Below are 24,462 nucleotides of genomic sequence, written 5' to 3'. Positions count from 1 at the left end.
GATTTAAGATAGTGACACTGGGAAGAGAAAACAAAGAACATGGTTATGTTATGGCACTGAATATACAGTAAGACAACAACATACTACTACTACTAATAATAATAATAATAATTGCTTACTTATATAGCGCTTTTCTGGACACTACACTCAAAGCGCTTTACAGGTAATGGGGACTCCCCTCCACCACCACCAATATGCAGCATCCACCTGGATGATGTGACAGCAGCCATAGTGCGCCAGATCGCTCACCACACACCAGCTCTCAGTACTGTACTTTATATACAATATGTATTCTATTATACACAGGTATAGAACAATTATGAAACTGATTATAATGTGACATGAGATCCTCCCATTAACATAAGCCAAATTCACATTCGTTATGTTTTATCATAGGTTTCTACAATGAGTAGATGAATAAAAAAACATTTGTTATTGTATGCAAATGTTTTAAAAGCAACATACAATAGTAAACACTATTATTTAGCATTTGGAAACCTTGTTATTTGATCTCTTATAATATCCAGTAAGGGAAAATGTGGCTCTTTTTGTGGTTCCTTTCCATTTTGTTTTGACTGTGTTTATACTGTAATTACTGATAACAAGATGGTCTATTGACAAAGGTAATTGTGTAGTCCTTAAATTATTTATCTCATTGTTAGATTTTTATGTGAGATTTATTGATTTATAAAAGCTATCAATCAAATTTCCATTGTTTTATAGAAAAAATGCTGACTGTAAAAGTTAGAAGCATACAGTGAATGCAAGATTGATCAGAATAGTGCCGTGATCCAGTTAAGAAAGAAATTAAAGATTACTTTTATGTTTGTATTGTCTTTGAAAGTTTTTTTTTATTTTTAGTCTTTGGAGACATTTTCCTTGGACAATATTAGACATTTATTTTTGTAAGCATATTTCGAAAAGCAACAGAAAATGTACAATTTACTGTAAAACTCCACACTCATAACAAGTTCAAATTTCCAAAAACACTCTATGTTGTTCCTCTTATTTCATCAAAGCTATAATGCCATTCTTAGCTTCTAATATTTGTAGCCTCAGAAGATGGAATTTGGCCTCTAGGAGTACAGCAGCATCTCATGGATCGAGCCTTTTAAAGGTTCAGTGCTGTGGAAAAAAAGAGGTGGGATTAGTATATTCTGAACACAAGTGCTGTGATCATACGGAGTGTATCACACCATTTAATCCAAAGTAAATTGCAGCAGAGCGGCAACACAGTCTCTCGTAAGCAGGGTTTCATGTCATGTTTAATGTCATGCTTTTGAAAAGCAGGAGTTTAAAGTTAACCTTCCCTTTCCTTTGAAAGCGAAGTTTCACTAATCAACGAGCTGTGGACAAACACGTACACCTCTAGCTTGCCCAACCACTGCAACACAAAACTTTAGTGCAAATGTGTGAACTCACAGGGGTGTCATCCATTTTAGGAGAGTTTACCTTAAAATCCCAGACCACCATGGCTCCATCCAGACCCACACTACTGAACGTCTCCACCTTGGATTTTTCCCCCTTGACAATACACAGCTGACTGCAACAGAGAACCACACCAGTTATTTTTTATCCAAAGTGATGCACAGTTAAATTACTTACTGTAATCTGCACACAAATGATAGCACCAGTTTACACATCTGGGTTTGCTGGATGAATCTGGGTGAAGTACAGTACCTTGATCAAGGGGACAGCATCAGTGTCCCTACCTAAGATGCAAACTTGATTCCAATCCTGCAATGTTGCCTTTTTAATTTGATATAAAACACTTAAATGTCCCCTAACAGGAGAGCCATTGCAACACTGGTGGAGCCACGGATGTGAGCAAGACAGGATTGGCTGGGACCCTTATAAAATTGCCTGATTGCCCTTGATGTTTCCACTGTAATTACAGGACAGTGCCTGGACTCTCAATTGTTGAGAACAACTGCTGCTTTAGAAACCAGGCGAAAATCGCAGACTGACCAGACTTGAAAATGGTCACAATGGGCGTTGCTTTTTAACTTGTACATTTAATGTTTCAAGAGTAACTTGAGTAACATGAGTGTTATTTGTACTCCTGACAGTCCCAAACATGTTGATTTCTATTTGCCATTCTAGCAGCTGGTAATGTGTAGAAGAAATACAGGAAAATGAAAGCAGATTCACAGCAGTTACTTTTAAAAGGTCATCAAACTGCCATTTAAAGCCTGTTGGACTACTTTGGAGTCATTTGGGTAACGTTTTGAACACAGTTTTTCAAGGCAAGGTTTTTGATATACAGTACAGTATGTTGTGGAAGTGCCTGAAGTAGGGTTAGGGTTAGGTTTTGAGCAACACCTAGACATTTTGTGATGCATTTGCTGTGCTCGGGGACACACACGAAAAGCAGTAAAAGTGTTGTTTTGTTAATTCTTTGAAAAATTAATTTGGCCCGATTTTTGTTTTTGCTAAGCCGCGCACCTGTCAATCAAATCTGGTCAAAGGTCAAAAGTTTAAAAACAATCTTGTAGTGAAATGCATTCACTGCTTAAATCAGCTTTGAGGTTGTCAAATGCAAAGATATAGAGCATCAGGAAAAGAAGAAGGGAGAAAAACATCAAACCAATTTTGTTTTAAACCAATATTAAGTCCAATGTGTGAATATCGTATGCGAATGTGTTTGGCATACACTTTACTCTGATTTTTCTGCTTCATCAAAATCGTTTTTTACTAAACAGGGGATTTGTAAATTTGGATTGAGGCACTCATGTCTTTTCTGCTGGAATACTTTAATGCATCATGTTTCTTCAACTGACCTGAATGAACTTGACCTTTACTGATGAAAATTTATGGAATTCCATGCTCTAAGTTGCTTTCAGTACATATTAATTTAAATGTATATAAATATAACTTGTGATTGTGAATCTTTCTTTTTCTTTTTAAAGCAATGTGGTAGAAAAAGACATGCTGCCTCTCACGTGATGCTATTCTGGTGCAGAGTCTCCTGTTCGTTATTGTCCTCCTCAGCGGTGGCTTTCTTGTCCAGATTGCGGAAGTGCTGCATAGCTGACATGCTGGCTTTGGAGCTCTGTTTGGGGACAGTCAGCTTCTTAACAAACTTCAGGGAGCCCACTCCTGTGTAGGAGAACTGATGAGGGTAGCAGTCATGTCCCTGGGACAAAGGAAAAGAGAATTATGACAGATAATACTTTGCATACTGGATAGATGGAAAAGAATTAGGACAAGTACAGTTTTATCCCATGTATCAGTAAGAAGCAAAACGAAGGTAAACACTGAATAATGAGTGAGAACTGTTACTGACCCCAGCTTCCTCTTTTCCATCTTTTCAGATGGGAAATAAAGTGACTAGAACTGTTTTGAGTCTAGAAACCTTTAAAGAAGTGACTTACGACAAGTTGTCCCTGTGAAACAATTATAAATTTTAATAGTAATGTTTAAGAAGACAGAAGTTAGTGTATTAGTTAAAAACCTGTTTGCTGATCACACTAGAGAAAATGTCCCATGCCTTTTGCATTGTAACAACTACAGAGAGACTGATTTTGCTTTTATCCCCCTTATGCTGTGGGGTGTTTGTAGTTTTTCAAGTAACAATCCACACAAACAGATGATGGTACATATGGAATGTTTGTACATCCACCTGGACGAGTGAACTAACCATTTATTAATCTGGAAGCCTGCTTACAATATTTTAGTGGACCCAAAATAGTGAATAGCTGCGCTAGATCTAGTGTTTGAGTCAGTCTTACCGCAGCCACAATCTCAGTCTCACTGAGGTACAGCACACTGAGAAGAGGGAGGTGTTCTGTGTTGAGCTGGGTCACCCTGAAACACATAACGCAGACAAAGAAAATCATTTCAATGAAATCCGGTAAAAATAGACACTGGGAGTTGAATATTGTAAGTGCTGCATTTTTAAAATGTGCCTTCAGTGAGAGTCTCTGTTGCTTTTGATTTTGGTGTAAAGTTTTATTTTTCAGTTTTGTTTTCTATTCCAATATATACTGTACAAGGAATGTAGGATGGATACTAACTGTTGTGTAGCAATGAAACATGTCCTTTCCCTGTCCTGAGCTATTTTAATTGTTTATTTAAATCTCTACTAGTAAGTGATAAACTACTTGTTTCTTATCACTGTACTGATGTGCTGATGTGTACTGAGTGTGTTGTACCTCAATTTCCCTTCGGGATCAATGAAGTCTTATCTATATTCTATCAAGACGGGAGAGCGCCATCTATTGGTCTGCCAACATAGTCCACACACAGTTATGCTACTGCCAGCAAAATAATGTAATTTCCTTGCCAAGACCTCAATCAGAGCTTTAAGGTTTCTCTGGTCTACTGCATATGCTCTTCCAACATCACATGAGAGAAGAAGAGTCGGGAGTCATCAGAGAATGCCACCCTTTGCCAGCATCTAGGTGGATGTCATCTGTGTTGATGTACAAAGTGCATTCCCAGAGTGAGCTCCCTCTCTCTCACAATGAGTCAAGGCATAACTACAGCCTCAATACAATTCATAAGTCTGCATGTCTTCATCTGTATATGTGCAGACAAGTACTCAGGACTGCCGGTGTTCACACATTACCTTTGAGCATGCAAACGTTGCATTTCTTAAGTGTTTTGGTATTCAGGGCATTTCTGAAAAAAGTAGGGTGTCCTGGTCATATTCCCCCTGGCCTTTACCAATCATGACCTCCTATTAATCTCCATCTATGAACTGGATTCATCCCTCCGTTCTCCTCCCCACTGATCGCTGATGTGTGGTGAGGGGACTGGTGCCCTTTGGCTGCCATCTCATCATTCAAGCGGGGGCTAATAAACAGGTGTTGGCAGAGGGGAGTCCCATTAACTGTATTCTTTGAGTGGAGTGTCCAGAAAACTCCCCTTCTGATTCAGGAATTTAAAGGGTTAGAAAATAATGAGCCAAGTAAGACCAACTAGGATGTTAAACAGAATGATTCTATTATGGAAACAAGTCCTTGGAATACGCTTGTTGTTTTCTTGAAAAAATAACCTGACTAGATTCATCATTCCTGACATTTCTTCCTAAATTACAGATCGGACTTCAAATAACATGTTTTGTTCATAGTCCCCTTAGCTTATCCTGTAAAATAGACACTCACTTAAAAGAAGGGGGATTTGACCTCCCACATGATAGGAAAGCTTATCAAAGTTGAGAGATACAGCCTACTTTCTGCATGTGTGTTCATCACACCTGTTACTCTTTCAACTCTTTTGCTTCTGTCTTTGAACAGTCTGTCATCTGTTGTTGATAATTTAGCAGTGAAATAAAAGGAAATGCAGCATCAAGCCTGAAAGCTGAAAACAGGTCTAATTGTAGGGAGAAGAACAGTGCCTGTACTCACTCCTTGCCCTTAGATGCATCAGCCACACTGATGTTGCTGTTGTGACTGACCCAGGCCAGGCTATCCCCAGAGGGTGAGAAGCAGACACTGTGCACCCATCCCCCACAGTCCCTTTGGTCCAGGAGCACCTCCCCGAATGGCATCTTGGAACCCCAGGCTGTGGGGCTCGGCTTTTCCTCGATGTCCTTGATGTAAGCTGAGAAAACCCTGTCAGTGTAGCACAGAAGACAGAATCACCAGTTACCCTCATCACGTTGCAAATCCCATTAAAAGAAATCAAGTCACAGGTGCTGAACACTCCTGTGCAATGAGGGATGCAGCATCCTGTCCTCCAGCTTTTTTCACTAAAATGCCTTTTCTGCTTTAAAACCAAATCTGTGGGTGATCTTCTGCTGAGATTTTAGCCGTTTCAATGTATAGCCAACCTCTTAATGGCAATTAAAGATTGCTGCATGACAAGCTTGTTTTGTTGATGCTCGTAACACATGTAACCCTGTTTGTCAGTAAGATGTCTAAGACTTTGCACAGCAGTGTGATTGAGCACTTAGCAATGGTGCTACGGCAACAACATGAATCTACATTTCCTTCCCTGTTTTGTGCTGTTGTGGTGGGGGGGGCTCGGAGACCCTGACCTGCAGTGAAAGTCTGCAGAGCCAGCAGCCAGGAGGAAATTATTGGGGTGCCAGTCAAGACTCAGAATGGTGGAGCAGATAGGTTTCTTGATGTGCTTGCTCAGCCACCTGGAAATCAAATGAAGACATTATCTGTGAATATCAAGAGCCACAGATGGCTAGAATTTACAACAGCAAAAAAGAAAGACTGAAATCACAGCTAGAGGTTTCTGGTTGGAAACAGAATGCGAGTTCTTCTTTGTGTGGCAGTACAGTATGTCAGAACACAGTAGCAGAGTCTGCATTTCTGCCAGCTTAAAAACAGGTGACAAAAAACAGAGGCGAAGAAAATCACACACCCTCTTCATCGCACTCACCAGTTGTTCCCCTTATCAAAGTAACAAACGGAGATGATTCTCGCCCCACTGCCCAAAGCAAATTTGTTCCCTAGTGGAGACCACTTGACACAGGTGGCGGCCCTATTGATCCGAACCAGCACCAGGGTGGGCTTCCATACCATACCCTCCTCTTTCAGGGTCCACACATAGGCATTTCTGTCAGAGGCACAGGTCACAATGAGGTTGGACTGGGGAGCCCAGTCTATACCTGAAAGCACACACACAGGCTAAACCTATAACATTGCCCCAGTACTATGATCATAGCTGATCATGAGTTGTTCCCAAAAACTAAAGCATTCAGATAATGAAATGTTACATACAATCATGATACCAAAAGAAAGCTTTTTGACGTTAACATGGCAATGATGTTAAATTATGTAATGTATTTGAAAGACCTCATTTAGAATACTGTACACAGGGTTAGTCATTACATTTCAAAAAGGACATATCTACACTGGAGTCAGTCCGAAGAGGTTAGAGAAACTGAATTTCTTCAGTCTCGAATGAATTCAAGTGTGAGGGTTCTTGATTTAAGTATTCCAAATTCTCTAAGGTAATGACGAAGTCAAATCAATGGACGTCTTCACAGACAACTGTGAAATGTGACCCAGAAGACATCAGTGAATACCACCAAGGGGAAGTTAATGTAAGAAAGAAAAGCACTTGGCTGTACACAAAGCGTTGTGGGGAACTGGAACAAGCCATCCAACCACAAAACTTTTATTTCATTTCAAAACATAATACACTCAGCAATATTTATGTTAATTCCCTGATTTCCGTCTAGAAATGCGTGGATAGGGTCCTCTGATCTATCACCTGCTAGCAACCAAGAAGTTACTTGGGCCAAACAGACAGCCTGTTCTGAAAGTCTTATGTTCTTGAAAGAGTCTGTTTCTACCTCTTGATCATTAACATTTTCTATATTATCCCATGTTTACAATAAAGTGCAGTGAAGACTTGAAATGTAAAAACACATGCTGTATGTACAGTATGTGTGAACTGATTGAATAGAAGTCAAAACAAAGTGCTGAAGAATGTACTCTGTGCAAGAGAGAATGCTGTGTCCAAAACTGACAGAAAAGGAATTTATGTTTTAAAAGATAGCAAGGTTATACATAATGAGAAACATTACAGTCCTGACTTCCATGACTATTTTTAAATTTTGTTTCTTTATTTAAAACTTGAGACTTTAATCACAATTGCATATGTACTGTATATACAGTATAAAAGTGTTTCAGTTACCTTAATACAAGGATGCAACAGCTGCATGTTTTGATTTTCTATGTATTTGGTTGCTGCTCTGTGATGCACAGAGGCCACACTGCTTCAAACAATTAACTATTTTAAAGGTTATGTCGATTCAGTCATAGATTCTTCTCCAAAGTTGCACTACCTGTGATGCGACCACTGTGCTCTTTCAGCTCATGGATCTTATTCCATTCTTTCCCCTTTTTCTGGTAAATGTGGACCTCATTATTGTTGGGACTGATGGCGATTTCTGCAAGGGGAAAAAATATTAAACATATTGCATTGCTTACATACAGTATAGTATTTACTGAACTAACGATTCTGGCTCTCACGTCGTGGCATTTTAGCCCATTAAAAGTGTGATATCAAGTTCACTAATCACCGCCCCACAAAAGAAAGATGAGACTTTTAAACACTTTTCCTCACCAACAGAAAAAAATCTATTCAGTTTCAGGCTATTTTTCCCTTATAAGTAAACCATCTAAACTTTTTCATGAGAAAACATACTCAAAGACCTCCTGAATGTCTGTTAAGGCAGAAAGACATAGGCATGTAACAGAAACTATTTATGGCCCAAATAGAAAGATACAGACAAAAGTGTTGAGCAAAGACCTAAAATGGTGGTGCTGGATATTACGTGGAATAGGCTCAGGTTCCCTTGCGACTCTGTATTGGATACAGCAGTTAGAAAATAGATCGGTAGATAGATATTACACAGGCTTGACAAAATCATTGTACAATGCATAGAGGATGGACCCCTAAGACTGGAGTAGGATGAAGCTGCTCGACCAGTTTTTTTTTACTTACGAGTTCGGTCTTTATTCCAGGCATGACATGACAACGGATCAAGTCCGAAGCTGTACAGAGACATGTTTCAACAAGGGAGGCTCTTGGAATGTGTTGTCCAGGATTTTGAGCACCCTGCAGCAAGAGCACAGAGAAGCACATCAATAAAGCAAGAAACCCTGCCTACTTTTGACAGCACCCTGCATAGCCTTAGAACTTCATGAGCATATTTTTGTATTCACTGAGTCTTTCACATCAGCATGGAAAATATAACTGTTTAAGACTATTGTGTGTAAAGTTAAGCTCCTTTTGAGGGAAATTAAAAGTTTAAGAAATATAAAAAGACCTTTATAGTGGTCTATTTATAAATAACCTGAATAATAAGCTTGTATTCCATTCCATGCAAGTGTAATCTGCAGTATTCTTGGCTCTAGTGACAGTGGTATAGCTGTTTTTACACAGTTCTTACTTTTCATGACAAAGCAAAAAAAGTTGGGTCAATTGGGTTATAAATCTTTACTTGAATATCATACATTGGGTCTTCATTCCAAATTTACATTCAACAGATCTTTAGTGCAAAGCTGGGAGATTGTGAGGCACTGAGATCGAGTTGCCTTTAAGACAGAACGACACACCTGTTTTTTTTCCCTGTGTTTTTCCAATGATAAGATTGTGCCAGTTCTTCTCAAACTTTGCTTTTTCTTGCACCCTGTTAAAAAGCAGGCTAACCACCATTTCGTAACTGTGAATTTAGATTTCAGAGCATTGAATGATATATCTATATATTTTTAAATTAGTCAAAGCTGTGTAGCTTAAATCTTCATGGTGCTTTCTTATCTCACTATTCTCAGATGTTTCTTTTATATTGATCCTTACTTCTTTAGAACTAAGACCCTAATGTATTGTGTGATAAGATCATTTAATTGACACAAGATCCACAGAAAACACTTAATTGGTCATATAACATTTCCTGTATTAGGAATTTGTCATTTTGCATACCCCAACTTGCTCTGCATGAGACACACAGACAAGGAGAGAAGCTTGGGGTCAGAGCACAGGGTCAGCCACTTACACAGTGCCCCTGGAGCAGTTATGGTTAAGGGCCTTGCTCAGGGGCCCAACGGAATAGGATTCCCCTGCCAGCCGCGGGATACGAACCAGCAACCTTCCAGCCACAGGCACAAATCCTTAGCTACAGAGCCACTGCACCAAACTGGGTATTAATATAAATACAGTACACTGTGCTGCCTTATTAGCCTGACAGTCCCATAAAGATGTCCACTGTTGGACCTGGTAGTTCGACACAGTCACACTTCACTAAGGGAACACAGTACACTGTAAGTAGGTGTTTTACATGCACCTAAGATAAAAAAGAGTATTGTTCGTGTGGATTTAAAAAAAATGCGTACCTCCCCAGAAGCAGACACAATTTACAAAAGAACATGAAATGGTAGTGGCACTCACCCTGCAGGGACGGCGGCTGTATGGCAGTGGAGTGACTGAGTCAGTAATGCTGAGGACACTGGTTTGCCTAATTTCCCCACACCTGAGAAATTCTGTGGTTGGGCTGTATTTCTGGACTCCAGACAGTCAATAGGAATGGAGGTGTGTTCAGGGACGGGCCAGCACAGGCAGCCGTGAGGGAGGAGAGAGATGGGAAGAGAAGGAGGGGGTTGTGTTTTCAGCCCTCGGCAAACTCCTGGAATTTGCCAAGAGGAGGAGTGGTGTGTTTAAGTACAAGTAAAAGAGTATAATTCTGACAGGAATGCCAGTAGCAACATGGTAAACGCTGAAGACTAAATCAACTCTCTGTTTATGAACTTCCTCAAAGTGTCTATTTATAGTCTCTGGTATGTGTTTCTGTGTTGCTCTGTAGTCCATTGGGATGACTTTAAAAGCATGTGAATATTTCAGCCTGGTCTCTTTGTAGTTTTCTCTGTTCAAAACTAAAAACAAAATTGTTTAAATAATTTATTTTTGCATTTTAGAGAAGAACACTCAGAACATTTTGGCCTGGGAACATGAATCACCCCCAAGGAAGGATTTTCAAATCTGTTTAAGAAAAATTGCTTCTTCCGAGTAGATTGAAATAGATTCCTCAGATGTAATTTAATAATTTGACACACAAATGTGGCTTGAAATGTTGTAAACATGCATTAAAACATTTTTAAAGAATAGGTATATATTTCATAATGCTGTTATCCAATGGTTTTGTCAGTAAGTAAAGGTGATATCTAAATTTCAACACTACCTCAGTTAACCTTGATCTGTTATTATGGGATTGGGTAAATGGTTAAAAGAGTCTTCTTTAGAGTTGAATCACAGCATATGTATTTTAAATAAAATGAGAGAGATTAAAAATACATATTTCCAACGGAGAACCACGTTTTTCGTCTCCACAAGAAGGACAATAATAATATACATTAACCATTGCTGTGTTTTACCACTTCCGGTACAAATCCTGACGCCAGATTCTTGTTCTGACGTCATGAATTCGTTCAAACTTGCCCTTTAAGGTTGCTAAGGGTTACAGCTATCGTGTCAGAACGAGGCCAATTGACGTCAATGGTCGCTTGTGATTGGTCCTGCCACGTTTCCGGTGGGGCAGCCATCCAAGGACTGGGGAAAAGCGAAGCGAGGAGTTTTTTTCAGTGTCAGTGAGAAAATATAGGCCAACGAACGGAAACGTAAATTCTAACGGCTTGGGTAAGTCGTTGGCCGTCTGTTTTGTAAGGCTTCTTTGTCAGATACTGGAGTTATGTACGAGAGCGAATTGCGAGAAACCGCTAGTCGTGTCGTCTGCGCCTCCCGTTTGTTATGATAGCTTTTCAAGATGGCGTCACTAGGAAGAGGGCTCTGCGGCCCCAAAATATGTTTACGCGACTCTCAAAGTTCTCTTTACCCTCGCGAGCCTTCGCGTAAGAAACTTCTAAAAGGATTTGTATATTTATTGGATAGTTACGTGTCCTATTGAAGATGGCGTTTCTTCCGTTAATTTGATACCCCCTCGTTTGATGGCGAGAGCCTGCTGTCAGATGCTGTTTACAGACGCTCACCGCTATGTTGTCAGTTCGGTCAAAGACTCTCGACTGTGCCCCATTTTATTTCGGAAATCGCGACAAATTCGGAAGGCAAAAGACCGTTGAAATTACCTAACGTTTATACTGCCTTGGAGACCCTAATGTCTCCTGTTTTATATTTGATGTGGAGTGATCTCGATGTTGATGATTATCTTACATGCACAGAGCAGTGTGTCGGTTAACTTTTTCCTCGTTTGCTGTATAGATTTTTATAATGGCATCAGTACCCATTGAAATGTAGGAGTGTGTTTTTTCCACTCATAACCAAAAAAAAATAAAACAAGTACTTGACAAGTCGTTGATGTTTTAGCTTATCATGGGTTTACATTTTATGCTAATTATTGAAGTTTATAATCACTTTAAATGTTTTGTGACAGTCACATAAACGCTTACAGCTGACACCGGTTTTGTTGAAATTATAAGATAGAACCCAGTTTAATATGCAAAGTCGAGTTATACAAACATGCAAGCGACGTATAACTTTTGATATTCTGCATGTTGTGTGTTTCAGTTTTGTTGTATGGTGTTGAGATCATTTTGTCAAGCTTTGATATACAGTGCAGTGCTGAGACAGTGGCCTGTCTGATAGATCATTAAATTCTTTATTCGTTTGGAAAAGTTATATCGTGCAATTTAGTGAAATATTTTGTTTTTAAACAGATCCTGATTTGCAGCTAGAGGTCTGGCGGCCAGGTCCTGTGATATCGTGGTATAACACAGATCGGAGTTTTATTCAGTAGCAAGTCGGTGAGATAAGAAAACAAAATTGGAATATTTAAAACAACACAGCCCCCTTTACTAATAAGATGGAGCATGAGGTGCAGTTAGACAGTTCAAACTGTAATGACCTTTACTTGTTTAATAAAAATTGTTTCTAAATATAACGGAGAGAGGGCAGAGTATCTGTATTTAAATGGATTTTCAACAAGTTTTAATCTATTTTCAAGATTTCCATATTTTTTTCCTGTATTTGTCGGGTGTTTTAGCATTCCGGCTATTTTAGTTCTTTGTTTTTTTGTGCAGGAAAACTAAAATTGATTTTAAACTGTTTAATGAAATTAGCAGAAAGTTGTTTTAAAAATTAACTTTTTGATATTTAGTAAATCAATAGGGTTTGTTAATATTTCTGCAATGAAGGAATCCTCTATAGTTTCCTAATTTACTACTGACTTATGTGGCTTCCATTTTTATCCAAAGCAATTTATGTTTGCACCTGTTTATACAGCTGGGTATTTTGCTGGAACAGTATATATGAAATACCTTGCACAAAGGTACAACAGCGGTGTCTCACCTGTGTTGAAGTGTACATAATGATCTGGAACAAAATTATTTTTTTCTTTACAAAAATAAACAGCAGCAAATGGCAAGATTGTGAATATTTGAAAATAGAAAATATTTAAAATTTAAGTGTCATTTTTTGTCTAGATACATCTGTGAATATGATCAACTACCACAAAGGCTTATGAGTAATTTATGTATACATAAATTGAATTCTACTTTTGATGGGAGTTTTCTGCCAAGTTTTACCCACTCTAAGCAAGAAACACAAGTTCAGAGGAAGCAGACCTTAGATTTACATGTGCTTACTATGTTGTATTTGAACATGTGACATTATATACACATGTATATATATTTATTCACTTGCATATATCGTTACTGATTGGCATGGATAATTATTTTGTGTAAGGCAGGAAACTGAGCAAAGATTTAACATTTTTGCAGCCCTGCTTCAACATTTTTCTATACTCATTTCATCCTCTCTGTAGTGCTTTTAATCTTTTGTAACTTTTTAAGTTTCTTATATTTGATTTAAGAAAATTGGTTTAAGAACTTTTAATACATTATCTTAATTTTATTTTTGACTATGTACATAAATAGGCAAATCTTAAAGAGATTCGTATTGACCTGAATCCAAGCAGCAGTGCACTGTTAAGCAAGGTGGTGCTCTAATAATGATCTGTTGAGGAACAGAATGAATTAGTACACTCGCTTTATCTGTTTTGTTTTAGTAGCATGTTCAAATAAGTAATTTCTTAATATCTGCTTAATGATTTAAAGTTATGGAATTATTTTCATTGGTTTTAAGAAAGTTGCTTTTGGGTTTAAGTATTAAGTATATTAAGACAAGCCAATAAAGACAGGCAGGTCTTCAACATTTCTAATGACATTTCAGCACAGTTCACTTTGTTGCAAACAAAGCTAAAATGTGAAAAAGAGGCCTTCTCTGGCATATGTTCAATAGCTTACAGAGATCATGGGTCAATAGTTGAGGCCACCATTAAATCTATCCTGGTATGGAGCAGTTAAAAAAGAGCTGTTTCCTTTTTTGGTTGATAGTAGCTCCGGATGTACTGCACGTTCATGCTGTTGGTTGACTTCTGTGGTTAATAGATAGAAGAGAGATGTTCAATGGAAAGAAACTTTGCATTTATTAACATGCTGATCTGAAAGCCACATTTTTGATAGTATTTTGTGTTTAGGTTCTCACCAAAGATCTTGCAGTCTAAACAACAGGAGTATGTTTCAAACCTGAGCAAACTTTTACACTTCATATGTAAGGCTACATGAACAGTTTTGTCTTAAACACTTTCACTCTTTGTATGAAGGATTTAAGTGTCTTCACTTACATGTTTTGTGCGTTATCTTTGAATTTAAGTAAAGAAATAAGTAATAACTACATTTGATTTTGAAATAATTGTTCTTGCATTAAATTTAGAACTGAATTCCTTTCTCCCATTTTGAATTATTGTGTTCATGCAAAGAGAAGGATACAAGGATGCCAGGCTTGTTGTGGATTTCCCTTTAACTCTTTGGGTGTTTTATTTGTTGCTGGTCTGAACTGATCAGGAGGCAACCATGGCGTCTGGCAGCACGAGCAGCGATGAGGAGAGGAGCCTGCGGGAGTGTGAGCTCTATGTGCAGAAACACAACATCCAGCAGCTGCTCAAGGACTGCATTGTCCAGCTGTGCACTTCTCGGCCCGACCGGCCCATGGCCTTCCTCAGAGACTACTTCGAGAGACGTGAGAAGGTCAGCACTCTCGTTGTGCTCAAGCTGTGCATGAATGATTCCTATTGTCAGGCTAAATGAATAACCAAATGAGTAAAAAGATCATAAAGCAATCTTAGAAGTAATACGTGTAAGCTAAGCTAATGAGTTTCATTTTTTTTGTGCGGAACCTTTGTGTCACTGGCTAAAATTCTTTTAAGGGATTATCGGTAGGGGGAAAAACATGTTGAGCATGCCCTCTCTTTCAAATACATGATTTGAATTTGACTTTCAAACTCCTTAATTGTCAGTGAAGGTTTCCATTGTTGTGTACTATTATTTGAAAAATGTCTGTATATTAATTTTATCAATTGGACAGGCAAACTGAATAATAGCTTTTCTTTATGTAGTTGGATAAATTAGTTGAACATAAGAGCACAACAAATTCAAGAATGTTCTAATTCCTCAGCTGAGCTAGTGGCTGTTTATCGCTTTTTAGGAGGAGGCGAAGCAGATTCTCAGCCAGCAGAAGTCAAGCTCTCGCTCAGATTCACGGGAGGATGAGATTTCTCCTCCGATGAACCCTGTCGTGAAGGGTCGCCGACGTCGCGGGGCTATCAGTGCCGAGGTCTACACCGAGGAGGACGCTGCCTCCTACGTCAGAAAGGTAAACATGATAAATGACGGTCAGTAAGGTGCAGACTTGCTTCCTCAGGTGTGCTGTATGTACAGTTAACCATCAGTGTTAGATTCATTTCAAATTACAGCTCTCACTTTAAAATTATCATTGTAAATAAGCTGTGTGGTAGGTTTTCAAAATAAGTGTTACTTTGGAACCCAAAAGGCAATAAAACAGCATTTTCCCTCTATAGCATCCGAGAAAGTAGACATGAGCAATATAATGTTTATTACCTGACAAAAAGGAAATCTGCAATTGAAGACTGAAATTGTGTATTAATGTAGTTTTTAATTTGTACATTTAACATTTTCAGGTTATTCCAAAAGACTACAAAACAATGGCAGCCCTGGCTAAAGCCATTGAAAAGAATGTACTTTTTGCACATCTTGACGATAATGAGAGAAGGTAAGTGGATGCTGTGTTTTAATAAGAGTGCAAATACTGCCTGTAGTGATACTCATTGCAATAATTCATACTGCTTCACTTGATTTTAGTGACATCTTTGATGCCATGTTTCCAGTCACCTATATTGCAGGAGAGACTGTTATTCAGCAAGGTAAGTTGCTTTTTAAATGTGTGGACCCTGTAAAGTTCATTCTTTATAGTTTGGTTGAATCCCTTTCAAATTCAATGACCAAAAAAAGTATTGGATTATACATTTGCATAGCCTGCACAGTACCGTTTACCATTTATTTTTATTTCCTTTAGGCGATGAAGGTGATAACTTCTATGTCATTGACCAAGGTGAAATGGATGTAAGTTTTTTTTTGTTAGCCAGGCTTTTTAATAAAATGGTTTTCCATCATTTCACATGCTAACTTTTCAAGTTGAAGAAAAATGACACAGGGCTCATAGAAATCCACTGTTACTGCTGTGGTTTAAATACTTAATGAAATCCCATTTTAAATCTTGACTCAGACCTGTTCTGTTTAGATAAAGGTGTCTTTCCTGAGGTAACCGTAAATCTTATGAACAGTTTTGTCATTTCTCTGTGTAGTTATTTGTGGATTGTAAACAGAAGTATTACTTTAAAGCAAAGTTGTCAATACAGAAGGAATTTAAAATGCTCAGAATAATAATAATAATAAACTTTATTTTATATAGCGCCTTTAAAGGTGGCTTCTCAAAGTGCTTTACAGGATGACAATAACAATAAATAAGAAGACTACAACAAAAAATAAGAAGATTTCACAAGATAGGACACAATTATAATTACAACAATAACAATAGAGGAGACCGTGGAAGGTGGTATTAAGAAGAGCAGAGGGGTGAAGAATGGAACCTGTTAAGTAAAGGCTTTTCTGAAGAAGAAGGTTTTGAGTCTGGATTTGAAGGAGTTTAGAGAAGGTGACTCTCTAATATCCTTGGGCAAAGAGTTCTAGAGCTTGGAGGCATAGCAGGAGAAGGCCCTGTCGCCCATACAATGTAGACGGGCTTGGGGGACAGGAAGGAGGGCAGAATTTGAAGAGCGGAGGTTGCGAGGTGGGGAGTGGGGCGATAAAAGTTCAGACAGGTATTGAGGTGCCAAGCCATGTAAAGCCTTATAGGTGAGCATGAGGATTTTAAAGTCTACGCGGAATTTGACCGAAAGCCAGTGCAAGGACTCCAGGATAGGAGTAATGTGAACACTTGCACTAGACCTGGTCAGGATTCTGGCTGCTGAATTTTGGACATACTGCAGCTTGTTCAGAGTAGATTTAGATACCCCGGGGAGTAGAGCATTGCAGTAGTCAATTCGAGAGAATACAAATATGTTGATCAGCTTTTCAGCCACAGTTAGTGATAGCATAGGGCGTAGTCTTGCGATTTCTAAGGTGAAAAAAAGAGGTTTGACAGTATGGTGTACATGTGGGTCGAATGTTAAGCCAGAATCGAATATAACCCCAAGGTTTTTCAATTTTGATTGAAGCTCAAGTACAGAGCCATCTACAGACAGGGTTACAGGACTGGCTTTACGAAGTTGATGGGGGGTACCAATAAGCATGACTTCAGTCTTGTCACAGTTAAGATGAAGGACGTTTTGAGTCATCCAATTTTTTTTATGTCAGAGATGCAATTATATAGAATAGAGACAGCCACATCAGCGTCGGGTTTGGTATGGATGTATATTTGAGTATCGTCAGTGTAAAAATGAAAGCTGAGGCCATGTGATCTTAAAAGCTGACCAAGTGGGAACACGTAAATTCTGAAGAGCAAGGGGCCCAGTATTGAGCCCTGGGGGACACCAGACATGACAAGACCAATTTCAGACCTGTACCCATTGAGAGAGACAAAGTGACAGCGATCAGTGAGGTAAGACTTAAACCATTTGAGGGCAGTGTCAGAGACTCCAAACACAGTCTCGAGACGAGAAAGTAAGATGTTATGGTCAACAGTGTCAAAGGCAGCACTGAGATCAAGAAGGATGAGTATGGAAAGAGAACCAGAATCATAAAAGGTTCTGTCTTGGATGTCTACTAATTCTTTGCTCTTACTGTAGGTGTATGTAAACAACGAATGGGTGACCAGCATTGGGGAGGGAGGCAGTTTTGGAGAGCTGGCCCTGATCTACGGCACTCCCAGGGCGGCCACTGTGAGAGCAAAGACAAATGTGAAGCTATGGGGCATTGACAGAGACAGCTACAGGAGGATATTGATGGTAAGGATTTAATGCAGTCGTTAAAAATTTGTGCTAGGTCTTTTATGACTTTCAGTTTTTTCAGTCAAGGAGTGTTTTTAAGCAGCCTAACTTTGAAGTTCTCCATTTTGTTTATGCTGGCAGGAAGATGAGAGAGCTTGTAATATCGATCAGATATACATTAAGAGCTTCTCATCATGAAACGGACGTGGCCTTGAATCAGTTTCTTTAGTTGCTCTGGCAAAGCAACAACCTTTGGGGTCTTTGTGATAAATGCTAGTATAGCATTGATACAAAATGGAGGTGATTATTTCATCTAAAGCTCACTTAAGTAGAATTTTTATTTAAAGTTTAGGTTTATTCTGTAATGACCTAGCTGTTTTTTTAACAGCTGGATGTCTGGTTTTTACTTCTTAGTCAAATGTATTGGATAAATAGAAGATTTGTGTGAATCATCATCATGCCTTTGTTTTGTTATGGTACTTTTGTGTTAATAAGTTGCAGACATTGGAAAAGGTCAAAACTATATATAAATAATAAGAGCTTATCATACATTGACTTTATTGGAGTTGTGCAATTATATCAGGAATTGGACCATAAACCATAAAGTGAGGGTCTGTGTCTCTGACTGTTTGTGGAAGGATATTATCTAAATGAAATAAAGAGACAATTGAGAGATTTACCAGATGGGTTTAATGGTAGGTCAAAATGTGAAATTTCTAAATACTGTTTTTTTAACATTAGGACATCATTGTTTCCGTTAGGTTGAATAAAATGTTCATTTTGCAGGGAAGCACTTTGAGAAAGAGGAAAATGTATGAAGAATTCCTTAGTAAAGTGTCAATTTTAGGTAAGAATATACTCTTATAAATATTGCTTTGGCTTTGTGTGTTTAAACGTGTAACAGAAATGCAGTGAATCAAATGAAAGCTCAAGTCTTAAGTTTTCTTCCTGTTCATATGAATAGCTGTTTTATGGCTGTCTCGGACACGTGATTTTTAATAGCAAAAAAACTTTTATGCTAATAAAATATAAAAAAAATACATTTTGGTATAAATATTTAAAAAATCATTTCTGATACAATCAATGCCAGCTGTCCAAGGGGGTGCTGATTGTATTACACTCTAGCATCAGTGCTATAGATAGTACTCTTATTTATAGCTCTTCTCCTTTTTTTCCACAGAGTCTTTGGATAAATGGGAGCGCTTGACAGTGGCAGACGCCTTGGAACCTGTACAGTTTGAGGATGGACAAAAGATTGTGGTTCAGGGAGAGCCTGGAGATGAATTTTTCATCATTCTGGAGGTATTGCGTTTTGAATTGAGCATTTGTTTTTCTCACTAGCGAATTATAAATGTTCTCTTACATGGTATGTATAGTAGATTCTTTCACTTTTTTTTTTACTTGTTTTCCCCTTCCATTTGAAGTTAGGCTATCAATCATCCTGTATGGTACTGTGTGTGAACAAATTGGTGATCTCTGACATATTGTAGTGCTGTGGGTATTACTGATTAATTGGCTCACTGGCATATGTGTAAATCACAGGGATTATTTTATGTTATGGTTGAGAATCCAGTTTTAAAATGTTCTTTCTTTTCATTTTGAATTGCTTTTACAGGGTACTGCAGCTGTGTTGCAGCGCAGGTCAGAAAATGAAGAGTTTGTGGAAGTCGGAAGGCTGGGCCCTTCAGATTATTTTGGTGAGAATATCTTTGAGTATACTTCTTTTTGTTATTGGAATGCTTGAATTTTATAAATGGCAGAAAAATGAAAAGGATTTTCATCTTTTAATGGAAATGTATTTCACATTCCATTATACTCAATGTTGACATGTGCATATATACTTGGTATATACCATTTTTTAGTACTTAAAGGCTGTAAGTAATAAGATCCACAAACTCTAAATATTAAATAAATACTCTGTGAATAAATACCTTTGTATTAATCTATGAAGAAATACATGAGTGGTTTAAAATGTATTCCTTGAAAGTGCTTGTATCATCCACTTTTTCAAGGCTTAATTTTCTGTTTTGTTAATTACAGGAGAGATAGCTCTGTTAATGAATCGTCCTCGAGCTGCCACTGTGGTTGCCCGTGGGCCTTTGAAGTGTGTGAAGCTTGACCGACCTCGGTTTGAAAGAGTCCTGGGTCCGTGTTCAGATATTCTAAAGCGAAACATCCAACAGTACAACAGCTTTGTATCATTGTCTGTCTGAGGATAGCTTCTTCCCTTCATACAGGGTCCACCAATGCAATCTGCTTTATTTTTGTTTGTTTCACATTTTTCGACGCCCAGCTTTCCACCAGCATCACTGCTTTGTCTGTCTGTGTTTACACGTACCCAGTGCAACATAATACATTTATATGCATTGTGTCTTTTCCACATGACCGCATTTCTAGCATTCTTTAAAAAATGAACAAAACCTCAATGAATCTTTCCCACCATTTCTTTTCATCAATGTGCAGATGAGTGCAGTGTCAGATCTGTTTGACTTGGTTTGAACGAGTGATATTGCTGATAGAAGCTACATTAGAAGAAGCCGACATAGAGAGGGACAGGGCAGATATTTTAAAACTGTTAAGTGTTTCAAGGCTAAAAACTTTTTAAGAATCTTTTGAAGTAATGTTACTGTTTAGTATTTTGAAATTTGGCATCTGTAGCTAAAAGCAAGTGAACCACTGTCTTTTCATGTTTTATAATGGTTTGTTTTAAGGGTACTAGAAGTGACACCAGTACGACCTAGGTGACATACTCTGCCATTTTATTTTAATAGTTGTGTGCACACACATATATATATATAATGGTTTAAATAACCATAATCAATATTTTTGCACAGTTCCAGTGGTATAAAAAATGCATACAGTGTTTTGCACCTGCTTATTTTCATTTCTGCAGTTAATATTGTACTAATGTTGTGTCATCTAAACGCATAAATGTATGCTTTTAAATATTCCCTCCTTCATGTCATACTTGGGTTCTTCTTGTAATTTGTTTCAACAAGTTACCCATTCATTTTTTCTATTCATAGATCCTGAAGAGAGAGGAAAGGGTGTCTAATTTTAATCTTTCCTGTATGTTGTTTTTTGGCTTGAGTCAGTAACATCTAACCGAACAGAATATTTTAGGTATAAAATGTATAGCTACCATGCTAGTGCCAAATATTAAATGATGGTTCTTAGCAATGATGCAAACCAGGATCTGATAGAAAGGGGCAATATATATATTTTGCTCTCCTGTATTTATGGCAGAAGAACAGATGTTAGAAAAGTAGAGAAAATATTAAAGGAGTACAGTAAGTTGGCTGATGGCAATAGTTCCTTTACTGTAATAAACAATGAGCACCATACTGTAAGAATAGAGAACTGACACCTTATCGTGTTTCTGTGGCTTTGGCATTTGGTTGCTAAGGCAAATTGGCAGATTTATAATGAAATAATGTGACCGAGTATAGTGAGGAAAAGATCAAAGATTAAGAAAAGAGGCACCCCCCAGACTTATCATTGACAACAATGAAAAGGTTTTACACATAAGCTTAAGAGTAAAAACTTAGAATGAAAGTTTTTATTAAATGTTTAAGATGATTAATTTAATCTTACTGTTATCAAAAAGAAGGAAAAACTCATCATTGAGTCTTAAATGTTATTTCAGTATTTACCGATTTTTGTGTTACTTTTCTCAGTATGTACCAAATGATGAGCAGTTTTTATCATATTCCACAGTCCTGTAATATGTGTAATCATGATATATACTTTTATTATTGCATATAGAATGATTTAGAGTAGGATTGTAGTTGGGAGTGACAGCAAGCTATAAGCAACTCAGTGAAAAGTTTAAAGTTTTTTTTAAAAAATGCTTATTTTTCCATAAATTATATTTTATGTGCCCAGTGCCATGACTTTACTAAACAATATTAGGTCTGTTATTAGCAAAGGAAAATCACATCATGTAGTTACATCTTTGTCAGTCATGGGTCAATTTTTATGCACATTTATTCATGATTTATTTTATTAAAACTTAACCTCCAAGTGTTTGAATATTTTTTCTTGCTAAATATCATAAGTGATGGAGAAGTAATAAAAACTGTGAAATTAGCATTTAAGTAAAACAAAACTTCGTATTCCACCAGATCATGTTCTATGTAGACAGTATGTTGTGTGCAGAATAGGATGATTATTCTACTGTCAGAACTGAAGAAAACTTTTACCAGTAAAGCGCATTTATAAGAAAAGGTCAGTTTTTTATTATTTTTTATGTTTATTTTCTGACACCAAAATTTGAACTAAACTGTGTTAAAATAAATGAGAATTATCCATAATAAATATAGCATCGGTTGAGAAATGTTGAAATACATTTCAGTTGTTCTTCTGTATGTGATCTAGACCCTTGTGGAGATTGGGCTCTACTGGGAAAAGTGTTTATTATGGCAAAGAAAGATGTCAATTAGTCCAGAAGTCATCAGATGGAACAATCTAGAGTTCTGTTGCATAAATACTTTTGTAAATGTGAAAGTGATATAATTGAGATAACAGCTGGATACAGTTTAATGAAAAGCTCTTCTGAGTATTCAAAGAGGGTAATACTTGAAGTACCTTTACAAATGATGGGAGAAATATTTCTAAGTCTCTGTTACACAGTTTCAAGAATTAAAATACTTTTGTCCAAAGTAGTTTTTATCAGAAATCCAAATTCTTACCAAGTTTTCCTGGGATACTTGTGGTCCTGATAACTTGGTTATTATATTGGTTTTACGCAGTTATATTTACCTCCTTTTATATGAACAGATGTGCAGTAAAATAAACTGTAGAATACAATAAACATGACAAATTGAAAGATGATTATCATGAATATTTAAGCATTTTTTCCCCACAGTGGAATATTTTCATTTTCTTTTGTCCTTTTTGTCGGCTTGCTAGTCTTTATTTAAACAATTTTATGATGAAGCAGCCGTTGCATTTTTTAGTTAATTATTAATCGCAGTTATAGCTTTACCAGTCTGTGCAATCCAAGTATGTAAGTACAAAAACAAAAATTGACATAGTTTGCCTTAGCTAATGTAATCAGGGCTTAGAAAATCCTGCTAGCCCATCCTTCAACAAGTTTGTGAAGCCTGCAGTCCTGAGAGCTGCTGGTAATCAGAGGACCATTTTTTCTATTGTTATCCAATGACTGTATAAGGTTTGATTAACTGTATGTGCTCAAATTATAATCCTTTTGGTATAGATTGTCCTAATGGCAGGTCAAGCAATAAAAAAAGATTTAAATTCTTAAGTCTAGACCGTGTTTATTTGTTCATTTATGCATTATTCGTCTTTATGGTGTTTTTATGGTTAGTGTGTAACCTGTACCATGATTCTCACACTAAAACAAGTTAGTATTTTTATTGTTGTCTGGGATGTTACGTGACTGCGTGTCTTCTTGTTAAAATATTTTCATATTTCCCATCTGTATATGTCTCCTTCATTAAATTTCATGTTAAGGCCTGGATTTTTATTCTGCATACTTCATAGAACTAGATTTTAAGTGAACTTTGCATATTTGAAGTTGTAGTGGTATGTGAAAAACTAAGGTTGCTGCTGGAAGAGGTGTTAGTGGGGTCAGCAGGGGGCGCTCACCCTGCGGTCTGTGTGGGTCCTAATTCCCCAGTATAGTGACGGGGACACTGTACTGTAAAACAGGTGCCGTCCTTCAGATGAGACGTAAAACCAAGGTCCTGACTCTCTGTGGTCATTAAAAATCCCAGGGTGTTTCTCGAAAAGAGTAGGGGTGTAACCCAGGCGTCCTGGCCAAATTTCCCATTGGCCCTTACCAATCATGGCCTCCTCATAATCCCCCTCTATGAATTGGCTTCATCACTCTGCTCTCCTCCCCACTGATCGCTAATGTGTGGTGAACGTTCTGGCGCACTATAGCTGCCGTCGCATCATCCAGGTGGGACTGCACACTGGTGGTGGTGGAGGGGAAACCCCATTACCTGTAAAGCGCTTTGAGTGGAGTGTCCAGAAAAGCGCTATATAAGTGTAAACAATTATATTATTATTATTATTATGTGTGCACTCAGGCACACCACTAGATGGCAGCAGAATATAAGCGTTGTATGCTTAATGTGTACCTCTGGTTTTAACAATGAGAAAAATATTCTCTAGCTCTGTATATTTGATTTTTTTTATCTATATGAAATGGTTTTGTACCTTTTCTCATTTTTCAAAAAAGGATAAAGCAATAACATGCTTTTGTTTCTGCATACATGCTTATGAATAAAATGTAGTGGATGAATCAGCAATTTAACTTCCAGGACAGACATTTTACTATGATGTTTTTTTTTTTTTTAGTTTAACGTCCACCTTTTTAACTAGTGCGAACGGTAATAACGGTAGTGATATCCTTAGATCTTTTAAAGCATTTGACCTCCTTTGTTAGTATTTTTCAGGAAAGCCACTTTTAAAATAGCCTCTCACAACCACAATAGAAGCAAATAAACAATTAAATTCAAAAAGGCTTTGGTCAAAGACAAAGGTATCAAAAGTGCTTCCTACAAAATGAAGACAATATTAAGCCTTACTGTATTTAGGTGTGATTAATGAGGTCTAACTACATTAGCATTGTTTTTATTCCGAAAAACGCTAACAAGTATGAATATTATTTGATCATTTTTTGGTGAAAAAAGTAAAAATAGCCGAGACATTTCTGAGATCCAGAACGGACT

At 37.5% G+C, this 24,462-nt stretch overlaps 2 protein-coding genes across 4 annotated transcripts; one reads left to right on the top strand and one right to left on the bottom strand.

Moving 5' to 3' along the window:
- Positions 1-818: 818 nt before the first annotated feature.
- On the bottom strand, positions 819-9,989 carry LOC102684806 (actin-related protein 2/3 complex subunit 1A-A). The gene is made up of 10 exons (XM_015356303.2): positions 9,859-9,989; positions 8,416-8,529; positions 7,754-7,858; positions 6,340-6,568; positions 5,984-6,091; positions 5,352-5,558; positions 3,732-3,807; positions 2,943-3,136; positions 1,453-1,543; positions 819-1,125 (listed from the first exon to the last, which is right to left on the bottom strand). The coding sequence occupies exons 2-10, from the start codon at positions 8,477-8,479 to the stop codon at positions 1,120-1,122; spliced, it is 1,080 nt and encodes a 359-aa protein (XP_015211789.1). The 5' UTR covers positions 8,480-8,529; positions 9,859-9,989; the 3' UTR covers positions 819-1,119.
- Positions 9,990-10,969: 980 nt separating this feature from the next.
- prkar1ab (protein kinase, cAMP-dependent, regulatory, type I, alpha (tissue specific extinguisher 1) b) lies at positions 10,970-23,027 on the top strand. 3 transcript variants are annotated; one of them, XM_015356302.2, is made up of 12 exons: positions 10,970-11,100; positions 12,135-12,183; positions 14,322-14,504; positions 14,962-15,129; positions 15,455-15,546; positions 15,636-15,697; positions 15,850-15,896; positions 17,621-17,779; positions 18,548-18,608; positions 18,942-19,063; positions 19,377-19,458; positions 19,802-23,027. In XM_015356302.2, exons 3-12 carry the CDS (start codon positions 14,331-14,333, stop codon positions 19,972-19,974), a joined length of 1,140 nt encoding a protein of 379 aa, XP_015211788.1. In that variant the 5' UTR covers positions 10,970-11,100; positions 12,135-12,183; positions 14,322-14,330; the 3' UTR covers positions 19,975-23,027. The 3 variants fall into 3 exon arrangements, with proteins under 3 accessions (XP_015211788.1, XP_015211787.1, XP_006635204.1); XM_015356301.2 differs by having other exon boundaries at positions 12,135-12,221; XM_006635141.3 differs by lacking the exon at positions 12,135-12,183 and having other exon boundaries at positions 10,971-11,100.
- The last annotated feature ends 1,435 nt before the right edge of the window (positions 23,028-24,462 follow it).

Source organism: Lepisosteus oculatus, chromosome 9 (genome assembly GCF_040954835.1).
Source record: "Lepisosteus oculatus isolate fLepOcu1 chromosome 9, fLepOcu1.hap2, whole genome shotgun sequence".
In the NCBI taxonomy this organism is placed as follows: Eukaryota; Metazoa; Chordata; class Actinopteri; order Semionotiformes; family Lepisosteidae; genus Lepisosteus; species Lepisosteus oculatus.
This window is presented reverse-complemented; position numbering and strand designations above follow the sequence as displayed.